The sequence below is a fragment of the Rhipicephalus sanguineus genome, chromosome 1 (assembly GCF_013339695.2).
Source record: "Rhipicephalus sanguineus isolate Rsan-2018 chromosome 1, BIME_Rsan_1.4, whole genome shotgun sequence".
Lineage (NCBI taxonomy): Eukaryota > Metazoa > Arthropoda > Arachnida > Ixodida > Ixodidae > Rhipicephalus > Rhipicephalus sanguineus.
The window spans coordinates 312,228,218-312,256,101 of record NC_051176.1 but is presented as its reverse complement, the minus strand read 5'-3'; the positions used below and the strand labels follow the sequence as shown (position 1 = coordinate 312,256,101).

At 47.4% G+C, this 27,884-nt stretch overlaps 1 protein-coding gene across 1 annotated transcript in view; it reads right to left on the bottom strand.

Annotated features, from left to right (window-relative positions):
* Window positions 1–27,884, bottom strand: part of LOC119379432 (structural maintenance of chromosomes protein 3) — a 661,154-nt gene that overhangs the window by 67,586 nt on the left and 565,684 nt on the right. Inside the window, exons 26-27 of the mRNA XM_049411979.1 lie at window positions 26,933–27,076; window positions 11,243–11,407 (exon numbers count right to left, since the gene is read on the bottom strand). Of these exons, the coding sequence (XP_049267936.1) occupies window positions 11,243–11,407; window positions 26,933–27,076 (309 nt within the window). The remainder of the gene's footprint in view (window positions 1–11,242; window positions 11,408–26,932; window positions 27,077–27,884) is intronic.

Genomic DNA, 27,884 nt, shown 5'->3' with positions numbered 1-27,884 from the left:
CCGTGAAGAAGAGGCGGAAAAAATCCAGCGCTCTCGTCAGCCGATGTGAGTTACTGCGGAGCGTCATGTCGAGGTCGATGCCCAGATGCGCGCGTCCCTCTGGGGTCGGAAGTCCACGCGTCTTTGTGCTGGAGGCACCACGATATGCCCAAGTGAAGTAGACACGCTAAAGATAATAATAATAATATATGGGACACATACAGAGCAAGTCAGCCGGCTCCAGAACACTACAAACAAAAGCGAAAGTGAAAACGAAACTTGCTCGCGACTAACAGCTGACGTTTCCGGCTGATCTGGTGAAATTTCTTCATCGGAGCTGAAATCCGACGTCACCACATCGTTGTCTGATTCATCACTGCTCGAGAAGTCCAAAAGATTGCTCGTCGAAGCGCCGGCATCGAGCGAAATTGCTTTTTTCCGAGCGCGCGTCGTTTCGGATGTCAACACCATCGCGCGGCTCACGTGCGCTTCAACCTTTGAACGCGCGCGCCCTTTAAAAATCGCCGCCTCGCGGTAAAAATGCGAACCGTGCAGAAACAGCAATTCTAGTGTGTGTACAATTGTCTAGATGGCGCTTCATGTCGAAGCGCACGGCGGTTGTTGAAAAATAGCGGCGTGAAATCATCGTTCACCGGTGAACGATGCCTAGTGGCGTGGTAAGGAAAGAGTTAAAGGAGTCTGTATAATGGATGAGCTGAAGATATACAGTGAAACCTCGGTGATACGATCACAGCTCGTACGAATTTTGAGGTGATACGAATTTTTCGCTGGTCCTGGCCAAGGCCCATTAGCCTGCAATGCAATGGAGTACGGTTGCTGCGAACCAATTTTCACCCAGTGACGTTTGATACGAACGTACGCTACCGCACAGGTACGAAGAGGTGCTGTCCATGCTGTCCCGGAAGACGCGCCAAGCACTTGCGAGCGCAGAAACGCAAGCATGGGCATGCGCGCCGCACTGCCAAATTGTCAGAATCATGGTGTCAGAAAAGCACTTTTCTTACGGTCAGAATAAACCTTCAGAGACGTGTCACGGCCTCCGAGACTGTGTGCACGAATCGTTGAAGCTCTTAAGTGCCTTCTTTTTTAGATTACAGAGGATATTAGTGCCATGCTTCTTTTTCTAATGCGTCGACGCGGGCTCCTGTCGCTGTACTGTGTTTACACGTGCATGCCTCGTGCATCAGACATCCTATGAAAGGTGGACGAGGACCGAAAGAAGACCAGGACGGTCTTTGCGAAGGAGTCACGCCTCACAATGTCAACATGCGCGACCGTTGAGGTCGCACTTGTCTGGGCATGGCCGTAAATATCCCCAAAACATCCCCAACACCTCCACGATAACAAAATCATAACACAAGACAGTGGTTCTGTAATTTTGTGGCCTTGATCCATCATGTCAAAGCGCTTCTTTCGCTACTTTTGCAGCAGTACTCCGGTGCCATGCAAAAAAAAAAAAAAAAAACACTAAAATTTTAAAGGGGCTACTGCTGTCGCGGGTCACAACGCACCTGGTTCATTAACTTAAAGGGGTACTGACACCTTTTTTCGAAGGCGAGTTTACTCTGCCATACAAATCTCCTGTATGCAGAGACGGCTCTGAGTAAGTGTGAAGCTCAGCAAATACTGACAAGATATTTCAATTTGATATTAAAGTCAATTTTTCCTTGGTGCACCTACTGATATCGACACTAGCTTGACGTCAGGCTACAGTACAAATTCTGGTGACTTCACGCAGCAGTCTGGCTAGTTGTGATGATGTTAGTACCAAAACTTCCAAGATGGCCGCTTGTGCGTCATCAAAACTTCCAAAATGGCCGCTTGTGCGTCACCAACGGAGCCACGGTCCGGGGCGGCCGTGGAAACGTCACTATATATTGCGCGAGCACGTGACGAGAAGCTCATACTGTGTTGCGACGTCAGGGTACAGTAGGAACCGAAACTAGCTTTTAAAAACATACTGTAATTACTTTTTCAGGACACACTCGGGCTTAGCACTGCCTTTTCTAGGCTCCTGAGGGCTTGACCTTTCATTTGATGCAAAAAAACGATAACTGAAAATATTCGTGTCAGTACCCCTTTAAATACACGTGTACTGGCCATATATTTATGAGTGCTCGTATGATTGCTGACATCTAAAAACTTAACTGATAATCATTCAGGGTTCTTGTGGACGTTGCTGCGGCCCTGAAAAACAATAAATGAAAATGTACGCCAGCTTTCTTTTGTCGCATGCTAATTTTCCATGCTTTCTGCTGATACGAATTTCGGATGATACGAATATTTTTGGTGGTCCCGTGAGATTCGTATCACCAAGGTTTCACTGTACTCAAAATGTTGACCTATGGCTTCTGCTTGGTGCTCTAGTGTATCACCAGTGGTACTCACAAGAGGCACTGGATGAGTACTCTGTCCTTGAAGAGCTCTAACTCTGTTGTACACTTTATGCATAAGTAAAAGCTCGTTAATTCGGATTTCTAGGGACCGGAAAAAATGTCCGAATTAACCGAATGTCCGAATTATCGAATGGTCGAAATAAACACAATAAATGCACGAGTTTTTTCAACATACCTTTACTTAAAGTAATCGCGGATGCTTGTCTGTTTTCGAGCAGAAATTCGCGCGGACACAATTTTTCTGAGCCCTTCAAGGTGCTCAGCAGCTCGCATGATGTCTGCAGTACCGCAAAAGTTTCACCCGTCATCCACGCTTTTCGGTTGGCACGGTAATCCACGGGAAGATTGTTGATGTTCTTAAAGCAGCGTGGCTTTTGAACCTTTCCGATAACGAGAAGCGGCAAGCGCTCTGTTCCCGTCACGTTGGCGGATAAAAGTACGGTTACTCGTTCCTTGCTTCTTGCCGCCGATTGAAGGATCCCCTTTCATCACTCTTCATCACTTCTTGTCGGGAGAGCCCGTTATTCAGAGCACGCAAAATTTCTACTTTGGTGGTGAAGTCCTTGGCCTCGTACTTGGGCCGCTTCGCCGGCGTTGCCATCGGCGGAGAGTGCGGTCGCACGAGAAGTCAGCACAAAAGCACCAGCAACGATCAAGCTAAAGGAGCCGTACTGAAACGTTCCTCGATAAATCGGCGATCAACGATGCAGCACACCAACGTCGGGAACAAAGCAACAAAACCCACACGCGAAAAAAAGGCGTTCAACCAGTCTCAATCCAAGCCAAGTCGATAATTGATGTCCATGGCGATGCTGCGTTTGAGCTTCACTTTTGTTCCGAATTGTTCTTTTTTCGTTTTCGAGCCTTGCCAGCGGCCCGAAAGTCGCCGAATTATCCGATTTGCGGTCAAATCTGTCCGAAATAACGAGCGCCCAGTCTCATAGAGTGATGCTTATATTTACAGGGACCAGATGACGTGTCCGAATTAACCGATTTTCCGAATTAACGAGAGTCGAATTAACGAGCTTTTACTATCAGCGTAGGAGTTAACTGAGGAGAGAAATGACTGCCAGCTCTGCCGTTTAGATTCACGTCAGATACGCCTGCCATTTGCTTTGGCACACTTGAAATTAACTAAGTTACCCGAATTAACTAAGATACCTGCGGAATTTCGACTATGCTTTGTTTTGATTCTCACGGGCATTTTTACATTCCGCATTCCACCATGGTCTTTGTTTGTTTCGTGTCTTGTTAGATGCCTGTGGAATGGATTGCTCTGCAGCCTGTATAATATGTAGTGTGATCAAGGCTTGGGATGCATCAATACCTAGGTATTCAATTGATGAACGCGACAATTTTGAAAGTTCTCGGAATTTCATCCAGTCAGTACCCTGCTCTCTAAACCTGATAGAGTATACAATCGGATTTGTGTTTCCTCTGTGTTTTAAACAAAGAGGAAAATGATCACTTCCATAGAGGTTTCGAATAGCAGCCCACTCGGTGGTTGCCAAGAGTGACGGAGAGCCGATTGCAAGATCTTTTGGTGTGTATGAGTTGTGTGCTTCATTAAAGTACGTTGGCTGTTTTTTATCAAATATACAGGAGCCAGAGGACAAGAGGTAGTTTTCGATTAACAAACTTCGGGAATCAGTTCTTCTACATCCCCATAGAGGATGGTGTGCATTGAAATCTCCAACCAACAGGGATGGATGCGGGAGCTGGTTGATGAGTTTCTCAATCTCCTGAACAGATGGTCCGGAGGGATATATTATTCGACCAAAAATTAGGGTTCGTATTGCCTCTAAATCAGTAAGCATATTGAGGCACAGAACTGCTTTCTGCATCACGATCGCGACACCGCCAGATGAATGGGCCTGTTTTTTTCAGTATACTACATATCTTTTTAAAATGTTATTGTGTGTTGGGTTTGAGTGCATTTCCTGCAAGCAAGGAATGTTGGGTTGATGTTCTGCAAGTATATGTTGTCCAGCTGCAGTCCTCGGCAGTTCCAGTGAATGATACTGTTGCGAATATATTTATAACTTATTTACAGTGTAGGATGGTCCAGCAGTCAAGATGGCGGTTGTTACTTCCAGCACACCGACACGTCGTCTGCCTCTTCTTCGCACACCTCACCATAGTCATAGCTGCAACCCCGCTACATCGACCTCCGGCGGCGAAAGCGCCGACTCGGCGCCTGTTAGCAGGTGGTGGGCGAAAGGTACGGCTTCAGGCGAGCGACGTGGACGACGTTTGAAGACGTAGAAGGCGCCGTGGGGTCCAGAGGGGCGATGTCATAGGTAACCTTAGTCACCTGGCGTAGCACACGGTAGGGGCCGGAGTATTTGGGCAGAAGTTTTTCGGCCAGGCCAACATGCCGAGACGGAGACCACAGGAGAACGAGGTCACCCGGATTGAAGCGAACGTTCCGGTGGCAACTGTCGTTTTTATGTTTCTGGCTGAGTTGCGAGTCCGAAAGGCGTCGATGGGCGATCTGACGGGCCTTTTCGGCTGTGCTGATAGCGTGGCAAGCATATTCGGTGGAGATGTGGTCAGGGATGGGTACGAGCGTGTCGAACGGCAAGGTCGGTTCTCTTCCATACAAAAGATAAAAGGGAGAATATCCAGCAGTGTCGTGGCGCGAGCTGTTGTAAGCGAAAGTGACAAAGGGTAGAGCAATGTCCCAGTCGCGATGATCAGTCGAGACATACATGGCGAGCATGTCAGTGATCGTGCGATTCAAACGTTCTGTGAGTCCGTTCGTTTGGGGACGATAGGCCGTTGTAAGCTTGTGCTTGGTTGCACAAGAGCGAAGTAGGTCCTCGATTACCTTGGATAAAAAGTAGCGGCCTCGGTCTGTGATGAGTTGACGAGGAGCGCCGTGATGTAAGATGACGTCTTGTATCAAAAAGTCGGCGACGTCTGTAGCGCAGCTGCTCGGGAGAGGTCTCGTAATGGCAAAACGGGTAGAATAATCCGTAGCGACGGCGACCCATCTGTTACCGTTGTGAGAAAGTGGGAAAGGTCCCAGAAGGTCGAGGCCGACACGAAAAAAAGGCTCAGCAGGTATGTCTATGGGTTGAAGGAGCCCGGCGGGGTGTACAGCTGGCCTTTTCCGGCGTTGGCACGACTCGCAAGAAGCGACATAACGATGTACGGAACGGTAGAGGCCGGGCCAGAAAAAGCGTCGGCGGACACGGTCGTACGTTCTGGCAACGCCAAGGTGGCCGGCCGTTGGTACATCATGTAGTTGCTGAAGTACGGTCGAGCGGAGATGAGTGGGTACTACAACTAGTAGTTCCTGTCCCACTGGGCGCATGTTCCGGCGGTATAAGATACCGTCTATGATGACGAACATGCGAAGCGAACTGTCCGTCGAGTCAGTATTCAGGCGGGTGATTAGATCTCGTAGGGACGCGTCACGCTGTTGCTCGTCACCGATGTTGCCGAAAGCAGAGAGCGAGGAGATACAGATGGACGTGTCATCCGTTATGTGGTTTGGATCGTCAACGGGGTACCGAGAAAGGCAGTCGGCGTCTTGATGTAGACGGCCGGACTTGTAGACCACTGTGTACGTGAATTCCTGGAGGCGCAGAGCCCAACGAGCTAGGCGCCCTGTTGGATCTTTGAGTGCTGAAAGCCAGCATAGAGCGTGGTGGTCTGTGGTAACGGTGAAAGGTCGACCATATAAATAGGGGCGGAATTTACCAACTGCCCATACAAGCGCCAGGCACTCGCGCTCAGTAATAGAGTAATTGCGTTCGGCAGGGGAGAGGAGCCGGCTGGCATACGCAAGAACTCTATCATGACCGGATTGACGCTGGGCTAACACAGCGCATATGCCATAACCACTAGCGTCTGTGCGGACCTCGGTTTGAGCAGACGGGTCGAAGTGGGCGAGGATCGGCGGTGTGGTGAGCAGCGTAATGAGGCGGGAAAAAGCGCTGGCTTGGTCAGGACCCCACCAAAATGGCACATCTTTCTTGAGAAGATCAGTGAGGGGGCGGGCAATATCTGCGAAGTTTCTGACGAATTGTCGGAAATATGAGCATAGGCCCACAAAACTTCGAACGTCTTTGGCACAAGTTGGTACGGGAAAATCGAGGACAGCGCGAACTTTGTCGGGATCGGGTCGGATGCCAGATGAGTCAACGAGATGCCCGAGAATAGCAACTTGGCGATGGCCAAAGTGGCATTTCGATGAATTAAGTTGTAGCCCAGCCGCACGAAACACTGAAAGAATGGACGAAAGTCGGTCGAGGTGAGACTCGAAGGTGGGGGCAAATACAATGACGTCGTCCAGGTAACAGAGGCAGATAGACCATTTAAAGCTGCGCAAAAGCGTGTCCATCATCCGCTCGAACGTGGCCGGCGCATTGCACAAGCCGAACGGCATGACTCTGAATTGGTAGAGACCGTCAGGCGTTACAAAGGCAGTCTTCTCACGGTCGAGGTCGTCTACGGCGATTTGCCAGTAACCAGAGCGTAGGTCTATCGAAGAAAAATAGGTAGCACCATGAAGGCAGTCCAGGGCATCATCGATACGAGGAAGCGGGTAGACATCCTTTTTGGTGATCTTGTTTAAATGCCGATAATCCACGCAGAAACGCCAGGTGTTGTCTTTCTTTTTAACTAAGTCTACAGGGGAAGCCCACGGACTCGAAGAAGGCTCAATAATGCCTTTTGTGAGCATCTTGTCAACCTCCTGTTGAATAACTTGGCGCTCTGATGGTGAAACTCGGTAAGGACGCCTGTGAATTGGAGCTGCATCACCGGTATCTATGCGGTGCTTGACTTGCGAGGTTTGACCTAAGGGCCTACCGTCGAAGTCAAATATGTCAGAGTAGATCATAAGGAGATCACTGAGGTCTTTAACTTGAGAGGGCAAAAGTTCTGAGGCAATCATCCTGGTGATGTTGTTGTGCAGTGTAGAAGAGGTGACTGCGTCGACTCTATGCGGGTTCGGAGAGACGACAACGGGCAGTTCAGGTGACACCGATGAGATCTGGCACTCGTGCGACGGTGACAGAGTAGCAAGAGCAATGCCTTGTGGTAGGACTTGAGGGCTGAATCCGAAGTTCAGAAGAGGAAGGCACGTCTTGTTCGCTGTAACAGTTACAACTGTGTACGGAGAGGAGACGCTGCGGGCCAGTAGAACACTGGGAGAAGGAGAAACCACGTAATCACCATCCGGTACATTGGGATAGGGTTCAACAGCGACGCAAGTTAGGGCTTGTGGTGGCAGACGAATAGCCTCAGCACACGAAAGTTTGGTCTGAACCTCCTCCGACACGTCGGCGGACGCAGGCAAGTCAAGTTGTACAACACCGGCCGAGCAGTCAATGACAGCAGAGTGGTCAGACAAGAAATCGAGTCCGAGGATGACATCATGTGGACAATGAGCGAGAACATGAAACAGAACGGACGTCTGGCGGTCGGAGAACCTCATACGTGCCGTGCACATTCCGAGTACAGCCGGAGTTCCTCCACTAGCGACACGTACAAATAGGGACTCGGGCGGCGTAAGGACCTTATTTAATCGTGCACGGAGATCAGAGCTCATAATAGAAATATGTGCGCCGGTATCAATGAGGGCAGTAACAGGTAGGCCATCCACTTCCACAGCAAGCAGGTTCTGGTCCGTAGTGAGGGTCAGCAGAGGGTTTTCAGGTCGGAGGTCGAATGCAGCGTCACCCCCGGGAGATGCATTGCTCAGTTTTCCGAGTATGGGCGTCCAGTAGGGCGGGGCGACGAATGGCGACGGGGCTGAGGTGACCGGGAGCGACGATCGCTTGGGGACGGCGAACGGCTGGAGCGTCGGACCGATGTCGCAGGAGCCTCAGCGTATGGTCCACCGTCACGAGCGGGAAACTGCAGGGGCCGGTGGTTGTCGTCACGTCGATAGCAAGAAAACGAGCGAGATGGAAAGGTGCGAGAACGACAGTAGCGAGAAATATGTCCTACACCGTGGCAACGAAAGCAGATCGGCTTGTCGTCCTGCGTTCTCCACTGGGCAGGGTCACGATAGCGGCGAAACATTTCCGGTGCACGAGGAGGCGTTATGGAACTGACACGAGGTTCCGTCAACGAACACACCGGCTGCAGTCCGACATTTGCAAGCTCTTCCCTCACAACCTGCTGGATCAACGAGATCGTTGGTCGAGGATCATCAGATGGCCGCGTCAGGAAAGATGGTGGCGACGCCGCCTCGATTTCTCGGCGCACGATGCGAACTACGCTCTCGTTGGTAGGCGGTTGACCGCATGGCGGCTGAAGGTCCTCGCAAGATGATGTAGCGGCCGTGTTCGGAAGTCGCACGAAATGCTGGGCAATGCGGCGACTCTTCAGTTCTTCGAACCGGCGGCACTCTTTGATGACGTCGTCCACGGTGGAGCAGTCTTTAGACACTAGTAAATTGAAAGCATCATCCGCAATTCCCTTGAGCAAGTGGCTTACTTTGTCACCCTCTGACATGTTGGTGTCGACACGTCGGCAAAGGGCCAGGACGTCAAGGATGTAGGAGACATACGATTCGGTCGAAGATTGTGCCCGACAGGAGAGTTCTTTAGAAGCGGCCCGCTGGCGTCTGACGGCTCTACCAAATAGGTCACGAAGCTTTTGTTTACAGGCATCCCAACTGGTTATGTCAGCTTCATGAGCCTGAAACCACGTACCTGCTGTTCCGCAGAGATAGAAGTCAACGTTGGCAAGCATCATTGTAGGGTCCCACCGGTAGACCGCTGCAAACCGCTCATACTTCGCGATCCAGTCATCGACGTCAACGTGGTCGGTGCCGCAGAAGTTACCGGGATCGCGGGGTTGAGTCAATACGACCGGCTGTACCGGCTGTACCGGAGGCGCGGTCGAAGCGGCAGCAGCAGAGTTGCTTTCTGTTAACATATTGCGGCTGTCCAGGATACGTCCGCTGCGGAGTTCCGTCTTGCGTAGTACCCAGCACCACCACCAAAATGTTGCGAATATATTTATAACTTATTTACAGTGTAGGATGGTCCAGCAGTCAAGATGGCGGTTGTTACTTCCAGCACACCGACACGTCGTCTGCCTCTTCTTCGCACACCTCACCATAGTCATAGCTGCAACCCTGGGTTGCATACTCTGGGGAGCCATTTGTGTGAGTGGGGGCATGAGGGCGACTGATTCAGACCTCCCCGCCTTTATCAGGCAGCTGGACTGGAGGATGTTTCTTCTCTTTGAGGCGGTCTAAAGAGCTCCACCTCACCTTGGGGGATTCCGTCAGAGACGCTGAAAATCCAGGCGTCACCTCCACTGCTTCCGGTGGAGACGCAGAGGCTGACGGAGGTTTGTCGAGAGGGACAGAATCCCTTTCATTTGTGTGTCATCCCAGAGGTCTGTGGGAAATTGACCTCCGGGACTTGGAAGGTTGGTGCAGCCGGGGGCTGAGATGGGCATGCATCGGCAAAGCTGTACTGTGTGGCCACCATAACTAGACACTGGCCGGCCCCCCGGCGCACTGCGTCAGCGTACGATCTTCTGGAGTGCAGAGAGAGAGCTTCTTCCGGGCTTCAGAAAATGCGATGTTTTCTGTCACTTTCAACTGTATTATTTGTTTCTCTTTTTTGACCATCTCACATGTCCGTGAATATGCGGCATGCGACCCGTGACAGTTAGGGCACTCAGTTTGTGTAGTGCTGCAGTTCTCAGTTGGGCGCTCATGGGCACCACACTTCGCGCATGTGAGTTTTCCGCGACATGTGTTAGATCCGTGTCCGTACTTCTGGCACTTGAAGCACCATCTAGGGTTCGGTATATAGGGGCGCTTTTCACAGTGAATAAATGCCGCTTTCAGTGATTCGGGTAGGGTGGAGTGATTAAACGTTAAGATGATGTGAGGCGTCACCACCTCTTCGCCATTCCGCCTGATGGATGGCGACTACACCTTGCTCTCGGAAGCCTTCGAGGAGGTCAGTTTCGGTCTCTCGCATTAGATCACGTTGTGAAATGACGCCTTGGACAGTGTTCAGACTGCGGTGGGGGGTGATGGACACATTCAAGTGAGCAAACTGCTTCTGTTTCAGGAGAGTGTCTGAGTGCTCTTCCTGGGTCACTTTAACCAGAAGATCACCAGATGAGAGTTTCTTAGCATCATACTTTTTGCCTACCATGTTTTCAAGGGTTCTCGTGATCAGGAAAACAGACAATGTCGAAACGGAGTCATTTTCTGCAAGAGAGTGTATTATCAAAAAGCGGGGAAAGTGGTCAGAATCGGTTCGGGTTCTTTTGAAGCTTTCCTCTGTGCGGTTCCTTTTCAGGGACCGATCGTTGAGAGGGGGAAAAGATTTTGCCATGTGAAGCGTTTGAAGTTTGGCGGCGATGGTGGCCACCCACTACCGAGCCCAACAAGGGGACACAACAAGGTAAAACACTTGAAGTCGCCAGCCATGCATCGCCGCTATAACTAAATATAACTACCCACGGTTGGGCAACTACACAGGCTTAACCCTTGCCGCCGAGAAGGGCGGAAGTAAAAAGAAGAGAGAAGATGGGAAAGATAAAAAGTGCAAGAGAAGGATGAAAATGAAGGGAGAGAGAGAAAGGAAAAGGCGACTGCCAATTTCCCCTGGGTGGGTCAGCCCAGGGGTGCCGTCTACGTGAAGCCGGGGCCAAAGAGGTGTGTTGCCTCTGCTGGGGGGCCTTAAGCGTCCAAACACCCGGCGTCGGCTCAACCCTCCGTTAGCTCGGGTCTGTGGTGTTGCTACACACCAAATGCCTGCTAGCGCAGGCGCCCCTGCGGGGTGCTGAAAGTTTGACATGACAGCATTGCACATAACTATACTTCAAACAGGATGTAACGAAAATGGAATCACCTGAGCAGTACCATCCTCAGTGTCAGTCTTCATCATGAGCGTGGCATGTCCTTGGGGAACAAGCTTCTTAAACACCTCACTGAAGAACTTCGACACCTGCTTGAAGGTCAGCTGAATGGCTTCATACTTGCGCATCTCCAGGGCATTCATCAGCTCCTGGATGGACTAAGAGGGCAAACTATGATGCAGCAAAACTTCACATAGAAAAATTGCCCCCATTTTCTGCATTTGATGCTGCTGTGCATGCAGTGGGGATATAAAATAAAAAAGGCGTGTTGGTGCATTCACAGAACATTTATTTTCGAAAAGCCATGCTACTAGGTATGCAGCTGAAATCTGTTCCACTTATCTAGCATTGGATTTTTTTGCAAAACCAAAATATAATTTTGGCTACGATCATTCACTCCAAAAAAACTTTACTAAGTTTGGTGCTGTTATGGCTGGTTTTCCCAAGACAAGTTTATCAATATTCACTAAAGTTCTGAAGGAAGCACATTTTTTTTTTCTTGCTCAGTAAGTGTAAGACATTACGCAGCAATTCACTAAAAATCCTTCTTAAAGGCACAGCTTTTACGCAGGAGAAACATTTTCATATAACCATAATTCTGCCGAGAATGCTCCTGCCAGTGCAGCATCTTCTGTTGTTGACGAAGCCTTTCCAAAGCTGTTTTCCCTGGAATCTGCTTCCTGATTTTCTGTACTTTGGCAGAGACTTGTTCTTGCCCATTCTGCTCACTCCCACCAATAAAAAGCCTTACCACAAATGGTTGTGTCATGCATAGCACAGTATTCTGTTCTACTGACAGAGGGTGGTCTTTCATCCACGTCAATTCATTTCAATTTATGTCACAATTAGTACACTACAGTTATTAACATCCTCTATGATTCCCGCGGCATAATTGTTTGTTCGATTCATGTAGTTGTGTCTAACATATAAACGAGCCCCTCGGAAAAAATTCCTCCACTTTCGTTCATGCACTGCACAGTTTATGCTCAAACAGATGTGGCCTTTGACAAGCTTTATGATGAAGTTGTAGGAAGATTCATTTGTGTCCTGGGTCTGCACATTGAGGAAATTTCTGTGAGGAACAAGTACACACAGCAGGCACTCGATCATTTAAACTCGAGGGGACATTTGTATTACCAGAAATTTAAATCACGCTAAGTTCTCATAAATATTACTCGGGGCAACATACTAACTTGCGTTCCAATGAAACATTCACATATACATACCTGCCAACCTGGGGACATTGAAATTCAGGAGATTAGTAACATGGGGAATTTTAGACATCAGCAGTCGTACTATTATACAGCACATGCACACGTGTAATTAAAGGGGTATTCACACGAGAGAGAAACCCGCGGGGGACACGGGGGGATTACATGACCACGATGTCACGGATTAGTGAGTGGGCCCCCAACCCCCGCACCTCGGAGGAGGACACGGGGACCTTTTCCCCGACAGGACAAACAATCCCCCGACGGTGGGGATATAGCGGAATTTCGGGCTCTTGTTTGGCCACATTGTTGCACTTGCTCCTGCAGAGAGCGGCAGTGGACGCCCAGTCTGCAGCTGGTGAAACTAAAGTCCCTGAAAAATAACTAAAGTAGCGCCATTCGTGTCAGTGTACAGGCACCTCCTCACTCATGCGCTTTGTAGATTGCAGTTGAAGTTAGTTGAGCTGCGAAGCTCGCAGAGCACAGCACTTGGCCGGAGAGAGAGACTTGTGCAATTCTTCCGCTAGAGCGCCCGAGGGCGCTGCAGTTCTAAGTGACGCAGTTGGAAAGGTCCGTGAAATAAAGGGTAAGAAAAGAAATCACGCCATATCCACGAAGTGAATGATGATTGAGGAGCTGGCTCGGAGAAGATCGGGAAAACCCGTGAATCTTCCGTACAAGTCCTCTACCATCATATGAAGACGTGACACACATTGTTATATATACATATATACACAATGTTTGATTAATTTACAATTTTGATGAACTATATACACAATTTACAATTATATACATATTGTTGAAGTATATATACAAGAAACATATAACAGCGTCTCATTATCCATTGTCAACACTTGCAGACGCAACGCTCCTAATGTTCTTTCAATTTGAAAACTGCCCTTGAGATGCGCACGACAAAGTGGCCCTAAAAGCAGCTATCCGACGCTTGTCCTGCGAGAATTAACGGCCAGGCTAGAGGGAAGACACGACGCGCGCAGTGTTTCTCTTCACGTTCCACGACGCTTTGAATGGATGGATGCACGTTACGGCGCGGAACTTCGCCCCAGTTTAAGAACCTGGCGAGACAGCTCCTAATAGCGATAAATACGGCAATGTAATATACACCGAAACAAGTGGCGTCTTTTCATGGTGTCCGACAGCATAAAATTGTACGGTACATAATCTTTTAGAATGCAAAAGTGCTCGCTCCTGATGGCAGAGCCACTGCAAACTCGGCGGCGCTAAGAAATCGCTAGAGTGGCGCACTAGCTTTTTAGAAGGTTGTCCGAGTGCCATCTTGTTCGTCCTCGTCTGGGTTGTTTACTTGATCGTTGCACGGTGCGTGGTCGACCGCGCTTGAGTCAGTTCGTACGGTGGTTCTGGATGCTTCAGGATGCCGACCTGCCGTGCCAGTGGCACCAACCACCGGTACAAGAGCAGAAAGAAGAGGTTTTCGCTACAGCGGGTAAAATCTGTAGCTTCCCGGAGGACACCCTAGAGGTGTTGCTGCAGCTGCTAGGAGAGGAGGCAAAGGCGAAGGGACGCAGTTGGCGCTACTTTATATTTTTCAGGGACTTTAGGTGAAACGGGCGGTACAAGCCACCAGAGTAGTCTGGTCTCCCGCTTCGTCCATGTGAGTGGGGAATTCTCCTCCCGAAGATTTGTCCCCCGTGTGAATACCACTTAAGGGTGACAGCTGGTAGCCTCTCCCCAATCTTAGTTTTGCATAATGCTAGTGTACTGCATCGGAAGTGCCTTAGACCTAAGTCGAGCACGAAATGAGCTTTGAAATGCGTTGTCACCACTCTGCGATGACGATGCCACTACATCTGCCACTGGGAGTCGGGTGCTGCTATTGCTGCGAACGTGGTTTTGGTTTCGTACTCAATTGACTCATGTTGTGAAACGTGCTTTCCGAATAATGTCTTGGGGTCATGAAATAATAATAATAATAATCATAATAATAAATGTGGAGGTTTAACGTCCCAAAACAATGACATGATTATGAGAGATGCAGTAGACGAGGGTTCCGGAAATTTTGACCACCTGGGAGGGGGGGGGGGGCAGTCACGAAATCAGCCTGCGATATAAAATTCATTAGTATCACCCGAAAAGTCATGAAATATCAAGTTATCCAGGCTCGTGGCAATACTGCGCCTTATGTCACCCACGTCAATGCACGACAGCTAGCAGCACAGTTTTGTTTTCACGCAGTGGACAGCGCGCTGCACCCAGGTCTACAGGTTACTGTGGAAAAGGAAGCGTTTTCTTTTTGGCCATGTTTCGCACCACATATTAACACAAAAGCATTAATTGGCCTGGTTTTCAAAAGTGCGCGCTCGTCTGGCATCCGCAAAAGCCGTGTGCGGAAAACATGTGACCTCTCCCATCGGAACTGACACGGGCACCAACAACTGCTACAGAAACCACTCGCAGCCGTGGAATAGGAGAGGCAAATCCATGCAACAGATGCAAAACTCCTGACTCAAAAGGAGCACGCCCTTGTCCGCCATATCATTTGGGCCTTCACAGAAGTTGGAGGAGAGGTTGAGGAAATAGCGTCTTTTCCTTTTATGTGTAAAGTGTTGTCGACAGCAGTTTGGTTGTACCAAATCATGTAAATAAACACAATTCGGCCTCTGCATTGCCTCATCCTTCATAAGACAACTAGGGAGCACCGCCTAGCAGCACCCCTCCAGCACTATCACTAACCTAGCCAAAAGAAACGTTATCATGTTCCTATCTCATAAGAATATCCAGAATATCCTCTGCAACTTTCCTTTTGTAATTTTGCTTTGAGGTATTAGAAAAATATTCCATTCGCACTCAAACTTTAATATTCGAATTTGCTTCGCACCCTAAATTTGGTATTCACACAGCTCTAGTGATAAACCAAGACCAGACCATCACGATTTATTTTTGCTCTCTTCCTCAATCAACATGCGATTGTTGTCAATCAACATGCGAGTTTGGCTCGTTTAGCCGCTCTGTAGGCCAGCAATCACCTTTACTTGCAGCTGTCAGTGATGTATGAATGCAAATGTTCAGCTACAAAAAACAAAGCTTGCAGCAGATATTTTCCAGCAGGGACAAGCGAAAAGTATGAATTAAAGGGGCCCTGCAACACTTTTTGAGCAGGGTCAAAAAGCGCTGCCAGTCGGTAGTCGAGGCTCCCGAGAACACGCGAGCCAAATATTATAGCGAAGCGAGCGGCCTGGAATTTACAATAAATTCTCAAAGTCAGCGGAAAATCGCTCCCTCTTCTCTCGACAAATGATGTATTAGTCTGCAATATATGACGCGATTGTCGGCAGTTCCACCATTGGCTGATGTTATAATCACGATAACACCCTCATTATTACCTTCGTTGTCAATTTTGAGTTCAATAAGTAGATAATATGTATGTTTATATTGTGTTATGCCGTTAAAACACCGAACAAACATTAATATTAGCATTTCCGGTCTCACCGACAGCTCGTCTGCTCGTAGTTGCGTTTTCTTCAGCATGCGCAGTGCCGAAATCGTGAATATTTCTGTGCTCTTTATCATCGCCGGTTGCCGTTGAGAGTGGCAGCCGTTCGAGTGTTGCCTCGTCAGCTGGAAACTGCATCGTCGGCACGTTCTCACGACCGACCGAGGCAGCGGTGCAGCATTTCTCTGATAACAATGCTGGCGCAGGCTATACTCGACGACAACTAATCTTGACATTGGAGCGAAGGCTACGGAGGCGGGGCTTCCGCACATTCGTATTGCTCCGCAAGTAGTACGGCAGCTTGCGGCTGATTTCGGTTTTGCTCGCTCGCATCGTTAACGCGTTTAGAAAACATATTCACGAAAAATGTGAAGGGAATGTGAACGGGAGAGACATTTCGATTGTTCAGAGTACATTTTAGTGTCATATTACGAGTACATTTTTCTTGGAGAACTAAACGGTGCGTTTGCGGCCGCACACTGACCCACTACGTCACGGACACCATGTTTACTTTGGAAAACGGGCATGCTGAAAAGGTGGTGCTGTCTAAGAAATGGAAAGAAAAGGAACAATAACTGTATTTTACCTACGACTTCCCGCAACTGTTTGAGTCTCATAATAAATAAAGCAGCATTTATTTCAGCAAGAAAAAGGAGAAAATTATCAGTAAACGTAAGTACTATTTCTTGGCGCGGTAGCAGGCATGCACTTCGGTTCTGTAGCTTCCACAGTGCTGTCAAGGAAAGTTGTCGCCGAGTATAGCTTAGGATACCTGTGTTCGCTGTATGGCGGGAGTCCCGTTCGCTGTCTGTTCAGTATGTCATAGAGCCGTACCTCGGCGTATCCTCCCCGTAGTCTCAGGTTCCCGAGAAACCGCGACACAGCAACCAAGCAGACTCGCATTTTCACGGTAGCTGCAGACAGCCGGGGGATGGGTCCGCGCCGGCCCGATGCCCCACGATCCTTTCTTCTAGTCTTTAGTTCTTTGTTGTCAGCCCGCACTCGCTGTGCGCCCGCATTCGAAGAGCAAACAGCATCGAAGTACCGCCACTGGGAGAAGGGTACACGCAACTTTGCCGTTGCTACACGCAACTTTGCCTTTGCTACGAGGCGGTGTATCGGAGTGTGGGTCGAAACCCATCTCAGCTGTCAAAAACCTACAGGCTATTGGGGACTGGTGCATTCGATGGGACATGGACTTAAACACAGAAAAAAAGTGTACTTCTGTGTATTACAAGAAAGAAAATGCCTAGCACGTTCACTACTCTATTAACCAGCGTGATATAGAGGAGGTAGACAAATGTAGATATCTTGGTGTCACTATCAATAACAAACTCACCTGGTCAACACATATATCGGCTACTTGTACCTCTACGCTGCAGAAGTTGTGGTTTCTCAAAAGGAAACTGAAAACCGCACCTCCTAGAGTTTAGCTTCTGGCATATAACACCTTCATCAGAACTAAATTAGAATATGCTTCAATTGTATGGGACCCCCACAACAAAAGTGATGTTCAAGAACTAGAACGTGTCCAAAGAAAAGCAGCGCGCTTCATATTTATTAAGTATAGGATGACTGACTCGCCTTCCTTACTAATGAAGCAACATAACATCCCTTTGTTAGAATCGCGCAGAAAGGTCAGTAGGTTGACTTTTCTTCAAAAGTGTCTTACCAGAAATACGAAAGTAACTATGCCGGATTGTGTACGTCCCCACTCAACTAGAAAAACTAGACACACCCACAGTAGGGCACTTGCCCCAATTTTCGCGAAAACAAAATCCCATAAATACAGCTTTTTTTTTTCCTAGAACTGTGTCTGAATGGAATGCCTTACCCTCCACTGTTGCTGATGCCAATGACTTTGTACGCGAACTGGAAAATTTGTATTTTGTGTCGTGATTGTAATCGATGTTTCTCTTGCGTTTCCTTCTTCTCATTGTTCTTATTTTTGTTTTCTCGCTGTGATTGCGATGTTCTTCATAATTTTGTAATCACTGTACAGCCCCTCCTGCATGGACCACACTGTGGTCTGCAGTATTGCTAAATAAAATAAATAAATAAACGCGCACGCAGGTTTGCATCCATGGGTGGCAGAGCGATGAAAACACTACGGCAGTTTGAGGTGCACACCCAACATTACCAAACCGACTCGCAGTTTTCAAGCACGCGCGATACACGGTGCGATGGGCTCCGCTCGACGACGACCACGCAAGCCGACCGGAAGTGGCGCCACAGACCACGTGGTTGCGCCGAGACGCCAGAGAGAAAAAAATGAAGAAAAAAAATGCCGCCGGCGCTGACTTAACTCTTCGGTGCCTCCTCGCACCTCCACCCTCCCTCCCTTCACGCCCCGCGCAGCTTTCCGTGCGCTGGCAACGTTGAGTGGTGGGAGAAAGCTGCGGAACGTGATTTCTATAATTTGGTAACACCACTTAGACTTGACGGATTCGAAAAATTTTTGCGGCATATGGCTCGTGAAGAGTCATACGTCAATAATGAGACTATCCCAATATAACTCAGAAAGGTGTTGCAGGGCCCCTTTAAGTGAAGGTATGCAATGGAGCAATTTGAATTCAGTGGCTTTAAAATACACTGAAAATATAGCCAACCAACCAAAAACTTAAAATTTGTTTCAATTAACCCAGAGTTTATTTACCAGAGTCTGAATTATCGCGAGATGTTTTTGCAAAGCACTACTACTACAAGACACACTTTCATTTTCACAGTGTTCATGGCACACAAGCAGAAAAGAACACTATCTGAGTTTCCATTCTAGTGTATGCGTGCTACTAAAAATATTGAATTGAACCATCGTCCACTGACACTAGGCCAAAACAGTTTTCAGAAAGCCCAAAATTACATAGCCCACAAGTGGAACGGTGACAACTGGCAGCAACATGTGCATAAATGTTTTCCCACCAAGCTATTACAGCACTTTTGTGGCTTACAGGTGACTAATAAAAGCATGAATATGCTTCTATATCCTTGCATTTTTTACGCACTTCTAAAAACAAAAAAATCATGCAAAAGATAATCCTGCATGACTAGAGCTTACACCGCAAATAGGCAAAAACAATAACGGCATGTGTGGAACTAGTTTTTTAACCTTTCCAGGGTCACTGAAGTAAATACAGAGCCCCATGAACAAGTCCCAAATGGTCGATGTTATACATTTACCGCGTTATACGTATGCTTGAAAAATGCGCTCATTTTTTCAACCCACAGGAAGAAGCGTTATCTGGTGCCATTCCATTCCAAGGTTTAAGTTAGTGCATCAGATATTGCTAGCACATCAATGCGGGCGTGAAATGCCGTGGTAATTTTGTTTTGTCCCGCAGGCAGGGGGGACCCTATATGCACGAAAATCCACGCGACAGCGACGAGAGAAGCGGCCATCGCGTGATGGATTGCTTGGTTGATCAATCAGTTTAGAAAATGTAGAAATTGTAGCACGTCGCCCGAAAGTCATGTGACCGACTAGCCAATAGCAAGAAGCCAGAACACAGTGTATGTGAGCGATGTATTGCCGGTTGTTGCGCATGCATGCACAAACGGACATGTAACCGAGTGTTCATGCACATTGGAAGAAAAAAATTGAACACGAGAGTTTCTGAAATATTTTATGCCACTCTGTATAACAAAAAGTATTGCTTTACATTATATACCACAGGCATTGCACCAGTTTCGGTAGACAGTAGCTGTTCTCATGCCAGCAACGCTGAAAATTGGTTGCTGAAGCCGTCGTGTGGATAGGGTGTTGTTTTCAAAGCGACAGCTCGAGTGATGCCGATTTTCGCACAGTCTGCATTTGAGTGGAACACAATCAGGCCCTGTTTGCGCATTTGCTTGCCACACAGGCCGCAAGAATAGGAACCTCTGTGCGTTGGTCATTCTCCTGGGGCAACTACAGTAGCCAAGTGCTCGCTATGTAAGGCAAGATGCACTCCTAAACACACTTTGTTGATGCTGTGGCTCATCATTATGATTAACTATGGCTTTGTAATAGGCAGGCCTTTAAACTACCCATGCGCATTCATTTGCTGTGATGCCACACTGTATTACAGTAGAACCTCGTTGATACGTTCCCGCTTAGTACGATTTCCCGGCTCCTACGCTCGAAATCGCGAAAATTAAAAATAACCCAATACAGCTGTGTGCAATACGTTCCGGTTAATACGTTCCCGGAAAATACCATTATTTGGCAGCAACGTTCAGTACCGCGGAAAACTGCGGTCGTATGATACGTTTTGTAGTCATAAACTCCCATTCAGGCGCGAAAAAAGGGGCGCTCTCGTGTACCCGTGAAGCGTGAAGTGGCAGACAGCCGCCGCGCGGCGACGGCGGCATTTCCGCAGTGCTTTTCCCCCCTCCGCGCTTTCTCTGCTCAATTGCCCCTCCGCGTCTCTTCCGAATTGCTCGATCGTCCCCTCCATGTATTCTCAGAATTGCTCAATCGCCGCTCTCTGTCAACCACACTCCGACCTCAAGGCAGGCGGCGACGCTGTCCGCCAAAATCTTCAAACGGCTTTTAAAAAAAGTATTTTCTGTAGCACGTGGCACGATTTTGCTGAGCATTGCAAATCCTTCATCCGTAGCACGGTACATAGATGCACTCTTTCCACACACTTTTGTTCAGACCCCATGGCTACAACAGCCGGGGGAACTAACAATACGGCCCAAAGAATGGAGGCTGTCGCTCGTCCAGTCCGCCACGGTTCGGTACAAGACCTACGGAAACGCACATGCCGTCGCCGCATCGCCGCCGCTGCACAGCACGCCGCGACACGTAACCACAGCAACGCCGCCATTGTGCCCAGTGAATATGGCTGACAATTTCCCCCACACTTTTCTCCCGGAGCGCGTTCGTTTTCGGGTCGCTCCGCCCATCGCGCAGCGCGTTAGTTTTTCTCTGGCTGGACAATTCTGCCCACCAGCGGGTCGTCAGAAGCTGCCAGAAAAATTTTTTTCTGGAAGATATCTGGGCGTTTTCTGGTGATCAGGCGAGACGATGCGCGCTCGCCGCCATCTTTGTGAGGACTCGACGGATCGCAATGCGGGCGCTTGGGGACTTCACCTTCGGTTGCCATTACGCAGGGCGTTATCTTTTAAACCCTGTTCCGCCGTGCGAGATGGTGCAATTATGAGTGGCGGCGAACTGATCAGCGCGAGTCTGCGACGTAGCATGCGATAGCTGCGAGCAGCTGTCGCTTTCGGGACGCTTATGCGAGATTACATGCACTGCGCTGAGTTGAGCTTGTTAAGCCTTTAGCGGGGCGGCAATTTTCTTCATGGACGGGGCGAGTCGCGCGTGATCTTGCGAACGTACGTGATCGTGTGCCAAATGCGTATGCTCGAGATTATAACTCCCGCTCTTCGGCAAACCTAGCCTCATATTTCCAAGCGGCAATGCAGAAAGAACCGACGCTCATGCGGCGCAAAGTTTCGTCTGCTGACACGGGGGTAGCGTTTCTTTACGTTTACGCTGGTTGTCCCAGAGTTCGATTTTGCAATATTCGGGTTGTCTCGGGATTTCAACACACGTGACCACGAGGTTATTTCCAGTCAGGACCGGAACTAGCTGGCTGACCTCTGGCTGCCAGCGAGATGCCAGGTGTACGAAAATCGAAGAGTCCCTCCACGTTTTTTGAGAAATAAATGTTTTTTGGCCATGCACCTCAATATGAGCTTGTCAGCCTCAATTTTTACTGGATTCGGATCGTACGTTTTCCCGGATCATACGTTTATTTTCCGCGTTTTTTTCGGAAACGTATCAACGAGGTTCTACTGTACACGTGGTAATGAGACTCTTCGCCCTGTATGACACCTGTATAGAAGAAGTTCCTCATGGAGGGCGATCTTTCTATTGGCCCATATAGTATAGCAGCTTCCTCCTTGCTGTGAATGAGAAACTTGAAAAATTATTTTCTTGCTTAAAAGAAAAATTGTTGTGCCATATCAGAAGAACAATTTATTTGCTTTCCATTAAGGTATAAAGATCATTTTTAATTAGGGCACCACATGGTGTAAATTCTCTCTCAATGTGGACCAAAATGAATATGTTCTCAAAGTTGTGATTTTTTTTTGTAAGATTTACACACTTCAGTGGTCAGAAAATATTTTTAGTGCAACATATACCTTCTGTAGGGTAAGTATTGGTTACTCCGATATTCATAAATCCCACAATACTGCAGGGGAAAAAATGCAAACATTGAACATATGGGGAAAATTTTTGGAGGCTTATATGGCAGAGAACTTGTAGTAATATGATTGAGCTTCGAGCACCTTACACAAATGCCTTGGCTTGATACGTAAACGAAATTTAATATTGAAATGAGAAACGATACTCTCAGAATGAATTTTCTCATGAACAGACGACATTCTGCGAAATTCGTAAGGCTCCAAAGTGACCAGAGAATTTTTTCGCTCCGAAATATTCTAGCCATTTACTGTTTTCAATGCCGTTGATCACCACGAATTTTTTTCGAATACATCTGGCATGGTAGCCAAAATGGCTGGGACATTTGGCGTGGAATGAATTATATACAAATGATGCCACCAAATATGAATGATGCTACCATGCCTGCACATTTTCTTTCTTGAGAAAAGCAAAGATTGATTGCTTCTTGGTGGCGATAAGACGAAGGGTTACTGGATGTTTCTTACTCGTTCATTATTTCTGACAGGTGCACAACCATAAAGTTTTCTTGCATATGCTGCACATACACAGTGACTGCAATATGCAGGGGTGGCAGCGGGCTTCAGTCTTTTGGAGCAGCTTTGGAAGAGATTTCTAGTGTCATGCACCATTGGTAATCTAAGTTTTTTTATTTATGGTTAACACAACAAATTACGTATTTTTACTAAATGTTCAACACTGACAAACCGAAAAGACTTAGCAGAGATTACTGTATTTATAAATATTTATTTATACATATACAAATATATATAATAAGGGGGGGGGGGGGCAGATTTTCGGGCAGGTGTTTGGCGCAGTTGCTCCTAGTGGAGCAGCCGTTTTGCAATCACTTTGCTGGTGTGTTGGTTGCAGCCATGGCAGCAGTGATGGCCAAACTTAGCAAAAACGGCACTTTTTTTTCGATCATCTGAGAACATGCGTGCCAGGCCTGCTGAACTTGAATGCTGTGTGAGAGGTGATTTTCAAGCAGATGGCAGAGCGTGACCACCCCTATGGCCCATATAGCGGTCACTGATATTAACTCTCTTTGTTTTTTTCAAATGAGGTGATTTTTATCAGCATTTTGAGGTTTTCAGTTTTATTGAGCACGTTTTACCCGACATCCTCGGTTTTCTTGAAATAACGACTTAAGGAAAAAAACAAAAGGCATAACGCATGTTTGTAGTAGTATCTTAATGATGAAAACCAGTAAACAGCACGTTCGAACAAACTTTCCAGATGTTTGGTGGAGCGTCGCTAGCTCTCTCACACACTACATAGTTCTCATGCAGGAGGCTCTGGCACATGGTACGTAATTTCAGTTTCTATGAGAAGGAAAAATTTTGCAGCTACAACGAGCAAAATTATCCTCATTGACCCTGCCTGAGTGTCGACTTATGTCAGCTATAAGAGGTCCCCACACTATGCACATACGTTACTTAAAAAAATTCTTTTAACAGGCCGGCGGAAGTGTGATGCCTCCATTAGCACCATACACTCGCAGAACGAGGATTTCATTTTTTCTGCTGCCTTGAAGACTGATACTGCATGATGACAGCAGCGATCTATACAGTTTCATTACACTCCAAAATATTGAGAAAACACTCATAGAGATCTGTGTCAAGCATCAAGAGGCGACATCTCTTCCATTCTTGTGGAAAAAAAACTACGATAACTGCACTTGTTCATTAACACAAAGCCAACCAACATCGAAAAATACTTCACTTGAATTCCTACTACTCGACTGCATGACCAAAGCCTCACTGATTAGAACCAAAGTTGACTGATCCGAAAGGCTGTGCACAATTTCTTCAGTGGAGGAAAAACAAAAAGCCGCCGCTAACGACCTCGTGAAAAATGGCACTTTTGTTCAGTCCGGGCTTGCAAACACAAAAGCACGTGAAATACTGTTGGCGACCCAACCAAAGGGCATAGCAGCGCACGTCTCAAGAGCCACCCCAGTCGTCTGGTCACCTTGTCCGTGTGAGCAGGGTGCCAGCTGAGCCCCGCTTTTATCCCCCACCCCTTGAGGTGCTGACACGATAAGCGAGACAAGCCATGCACTGCGTAGCTAAACCGGACAACACTTGAGATATTTCTTTTTTCAAGTGTTCACACTGACAAAACACAACTGTTAACATGTACAAATGAGAAAACGAGAGAGCAGAAATGTTCACTTTTATTGCGATGGCAATTATATGGAATCTCTGGGCGGGTTTTCGCTGTCGCCGTCATCATATGCTCTACGCGCAAATGCGGCTGCAGCTGAGGAGCCGGCCATCCCTGTCACCCTTCGTGTGACGGGGATGGCCGTAAGCACTGTAAGGTTGGCTGCAGCTACATGCCATGCGATTAGAAAACATTCATTAAAACTCATTAAAAGCTGCATCAATAAAATGAGTGCTTCCTTTGAGGTGACTGTCAAACGTGTCCCGCATATCTGCAGACCGCTACGGCAGCCCACGTTTGCAGATTCACCCAGTTTTGGCACAATTACACATTAAGAGAGGCTGTACAATCTAGCTATGTGGCAACCTTTATAATACTGCAAGGGTTTAAAGGGAAGCTGAAGCACTTTAATAAAAAAAAAAAGGCCTTGGAGTAGGTAATATCAAATTGATCCCTGCTGAATTCAAAAACCGATGTGAGAGTTCTCACAAGTGAACACAAATAGCATTTTTTGGCAAAAAACTGCGGCTGCAGCCGCAGAGTTTTTTGAGATGCTCAGCAAACGCAGTGACGTCATCTTCAGTGTGCTCTGTCATCGGCAACAGCAGTACTGTTAAAGCGTGGCCTCTGCGATCGATTCCGGCAACGCGCGCAGCTGGAGCTAGCCATGGAAGCCACGGTTGAAGATACGAAAGATGTGTGCTCATACTGCACTTGTCATTATGGCAGACATCGTAATCCGGCTGCAGAACCTTTAGCGTCTCTATACTTACTTGAGCCTCTGGTACATAAACCATGTTCTCGCAGTTCGGATCAGTGAGCAGCGGGAACCTTTGATCGGAGTGCACTCCACCAAAGGTACCGAAGAAGACTTAGTTCGTTTCCACACCCACACTTTCAGCGCGTTCACATATCATATGAGATATGCGATATAAAGGCCTAGCATTAAAAAAAAACATAATAAATGGTTTTCGTCACTTTGTGTGTGGCAACTTTTTCTTACTACCCAAGGAAGCCAATTTGTTACGTGGTCAAGAACAGTGTCTCACTAGTCCCGCAATGATATACAGCATAGTTCATTCTTGCCGAAGTTACAAAATAGAAACTACGCTCCTATGCTCATCTAAATCAACTTCTTGCACTGCTAATTTGCTGCTTAGCTTTGCGAACAACAGCGAGAGCTTTGCAAACAACAGCGAGAACTTTGCTAAAACAGTGCATTAAGTAAGCAAAGTTATTAAAAAAACACTTAAAAAAGGGTCAATCATCCTCATCGTAATGCTTCTGAGGGCCAATCAAATGTTATGATTCTCAAAAAAAAAAAAAAAAAAGAACCACATGCAGGCATGTCAACATCAGAATCGCATTTATGCACCAGCACCCGCTAGTAAATACCTGTAATTTCGTCCACACCTGTTGGCAATACACAAGGAAATATTAGAGGTTGAGAAACAAGATTGACCACAGCTGCCACAAAGAGGCGCGCCCCGACATCTCGTGACTAACCCCTGTGCGCGGCTCGCACATGAGCGCATGTTGTGTGAGCGGTAGCCGATGCATAACTGTGAAAAAACAAAGATTACAGTCCAAGAACCCTGAAGGGTGCCAGCATTTACTTGCCCTTCAAGAACGAGTTGAAATATTTCTACGTTTTTCCAAAGAAAGACAGTGCCAAAAACATACGGCATCGATCATTTGCAACACATTTGCGCCACCGTATATTAACATCATTGTCCTTCAAAGAATTAAACCTTTTCAGGATGTTGCACAGACTGATTTCCTACCTAGACTGCATCACTTCATATGAAATTCAGCATGCCAGAACGAAAAAAAAAGCAACTACAAATGCAGCCGCATGTACACCAGCCATGCAAAGGCGGAGCTTTGCACAAGCCAGTTGGTTGGCAGAGCAGAGATGCTTGCTAGGCAATATTAGAGTTACTGCATATGCTACCTTTAGGTAGCAGAGTTGCGCATCTGTCTTCCAAGCGCCGCTCACAACCATGCATTGCGAAGCTGACGCTTGAGTCAATTTTTGTATTTCTGCAGCGAACTGAATTAACACTATTCATCGGCAGCCAATGTTTATCGCCGCTCATCGAGACGCCGGAAATGTTAATCAACGACACGGTAGGCACGTCGCCTGCACAAACAGAGTGCGACTTCACCGTATAGCGGTGGTTGCTAACCGGACCTATGCGCAACTCTGCTACCTAAAGGTAGCATATACAGTAACTCTAGGCAGCATGGCGGTGCCCATGAAACAAAGGTCAATATTAAGCTACAGCCGTGCTACAGGGGAGACGCGACAGGCTCTAATATGGCCTTTGCTTCCTTCTGGAGAATAATGGGTTGGGTTTTTGGCTAGCAGAGAGTGGCCAGGGTTCGGTAAGAGCATCACAAACTAGTGGTGGTAAAAGGTGGGAACCAACCTTGAAGCACTGGTTGTATGAAGGAACACACATCAAGGCATGCTAGCCAGGGTGACTGACCTTAGTGGCTAGTGGTAACAGCGCCAAGAAGTAGCGGTGATGAAAGATGGGGACTAGCCTCGAAGCGCTGGTCGTATGAAGGAAAGTGTGCGTCTGCCCTCTAACCTGGCTGTGATTAAGCCAACCCTCGCACTCTTAAAAAAACCACAACAGAGAACACATACACTGTGTCCACGGTCAAGCTCTTCCTTGCGCTTTGCCAACTTTTCCTTCTGGTCAGAAAAATTGATGAACTGGTCCAAGGCCTTCTTGTTTACGTGGCTGTACTTCTTCAGCTCATGGTTACATTGCTCAAGTTTCTTGAACAACTGCAATAAAGGAACACACCCATTATTCAGATGTGCAGCCATGCCAAAGAAACTGAAAATGTATTTACCCACAAAATCTAAAAGTTATGTTTCACTAAGCACAATGCCTATACGAAACATACACACAACAAAGGGAAATACAAAGGCACAATCAAACACAGGGTTTGTTAGGGGGGTAGTGGCCTGTGCATGACAAAAAATGGCGAAAGAAATGCATTTGCTGAAAATCGCTTTCGGCATAACTTTCTCGCTAATTCCAAAATATCTTCACTGAAAACTACCTAGAAGTGTTCTAAAAAATTTCTTACAACTGCAAAGTCATTGAAAGTAATTGCAGAAATTCATTTTATCTCACTTATTTACCTTAAAGGTACACTAAAGGCAAATAAGAATTTATGTCAGAGTGAGAGCTCAATGTATGACGTCTAAAACTGCAATATTATCAACAGCAGTGCCCTACTTACTGAGCAATTAAGCTAAATGTATCACATGATGAGCGCCACGAGTGGAACATTTTGGAAATGATCCCGATGACGTGAGAGCTTCCGACTACAATTAATCACTCGTAATCAAACTAGCTGCAATAAAAAAAGAACCTTCCGTGCATCAAGAGATGTAATAAAATGCTGCTTGTTCGTTTCTGTTTGATTCATCGGGAAAAGAACCTCTTTGGCATTGTCCTGGGGAACAACACACGTGGTTAAACGGTTCCGTTTTCGCCGAACTGCGCTTCGCCCGGCGCCCTGCTTCGCTCACGCAGTTGCGTCTCAGTGGTAGTTTCGGTATCACATACTGCCGCGTGTGTTTT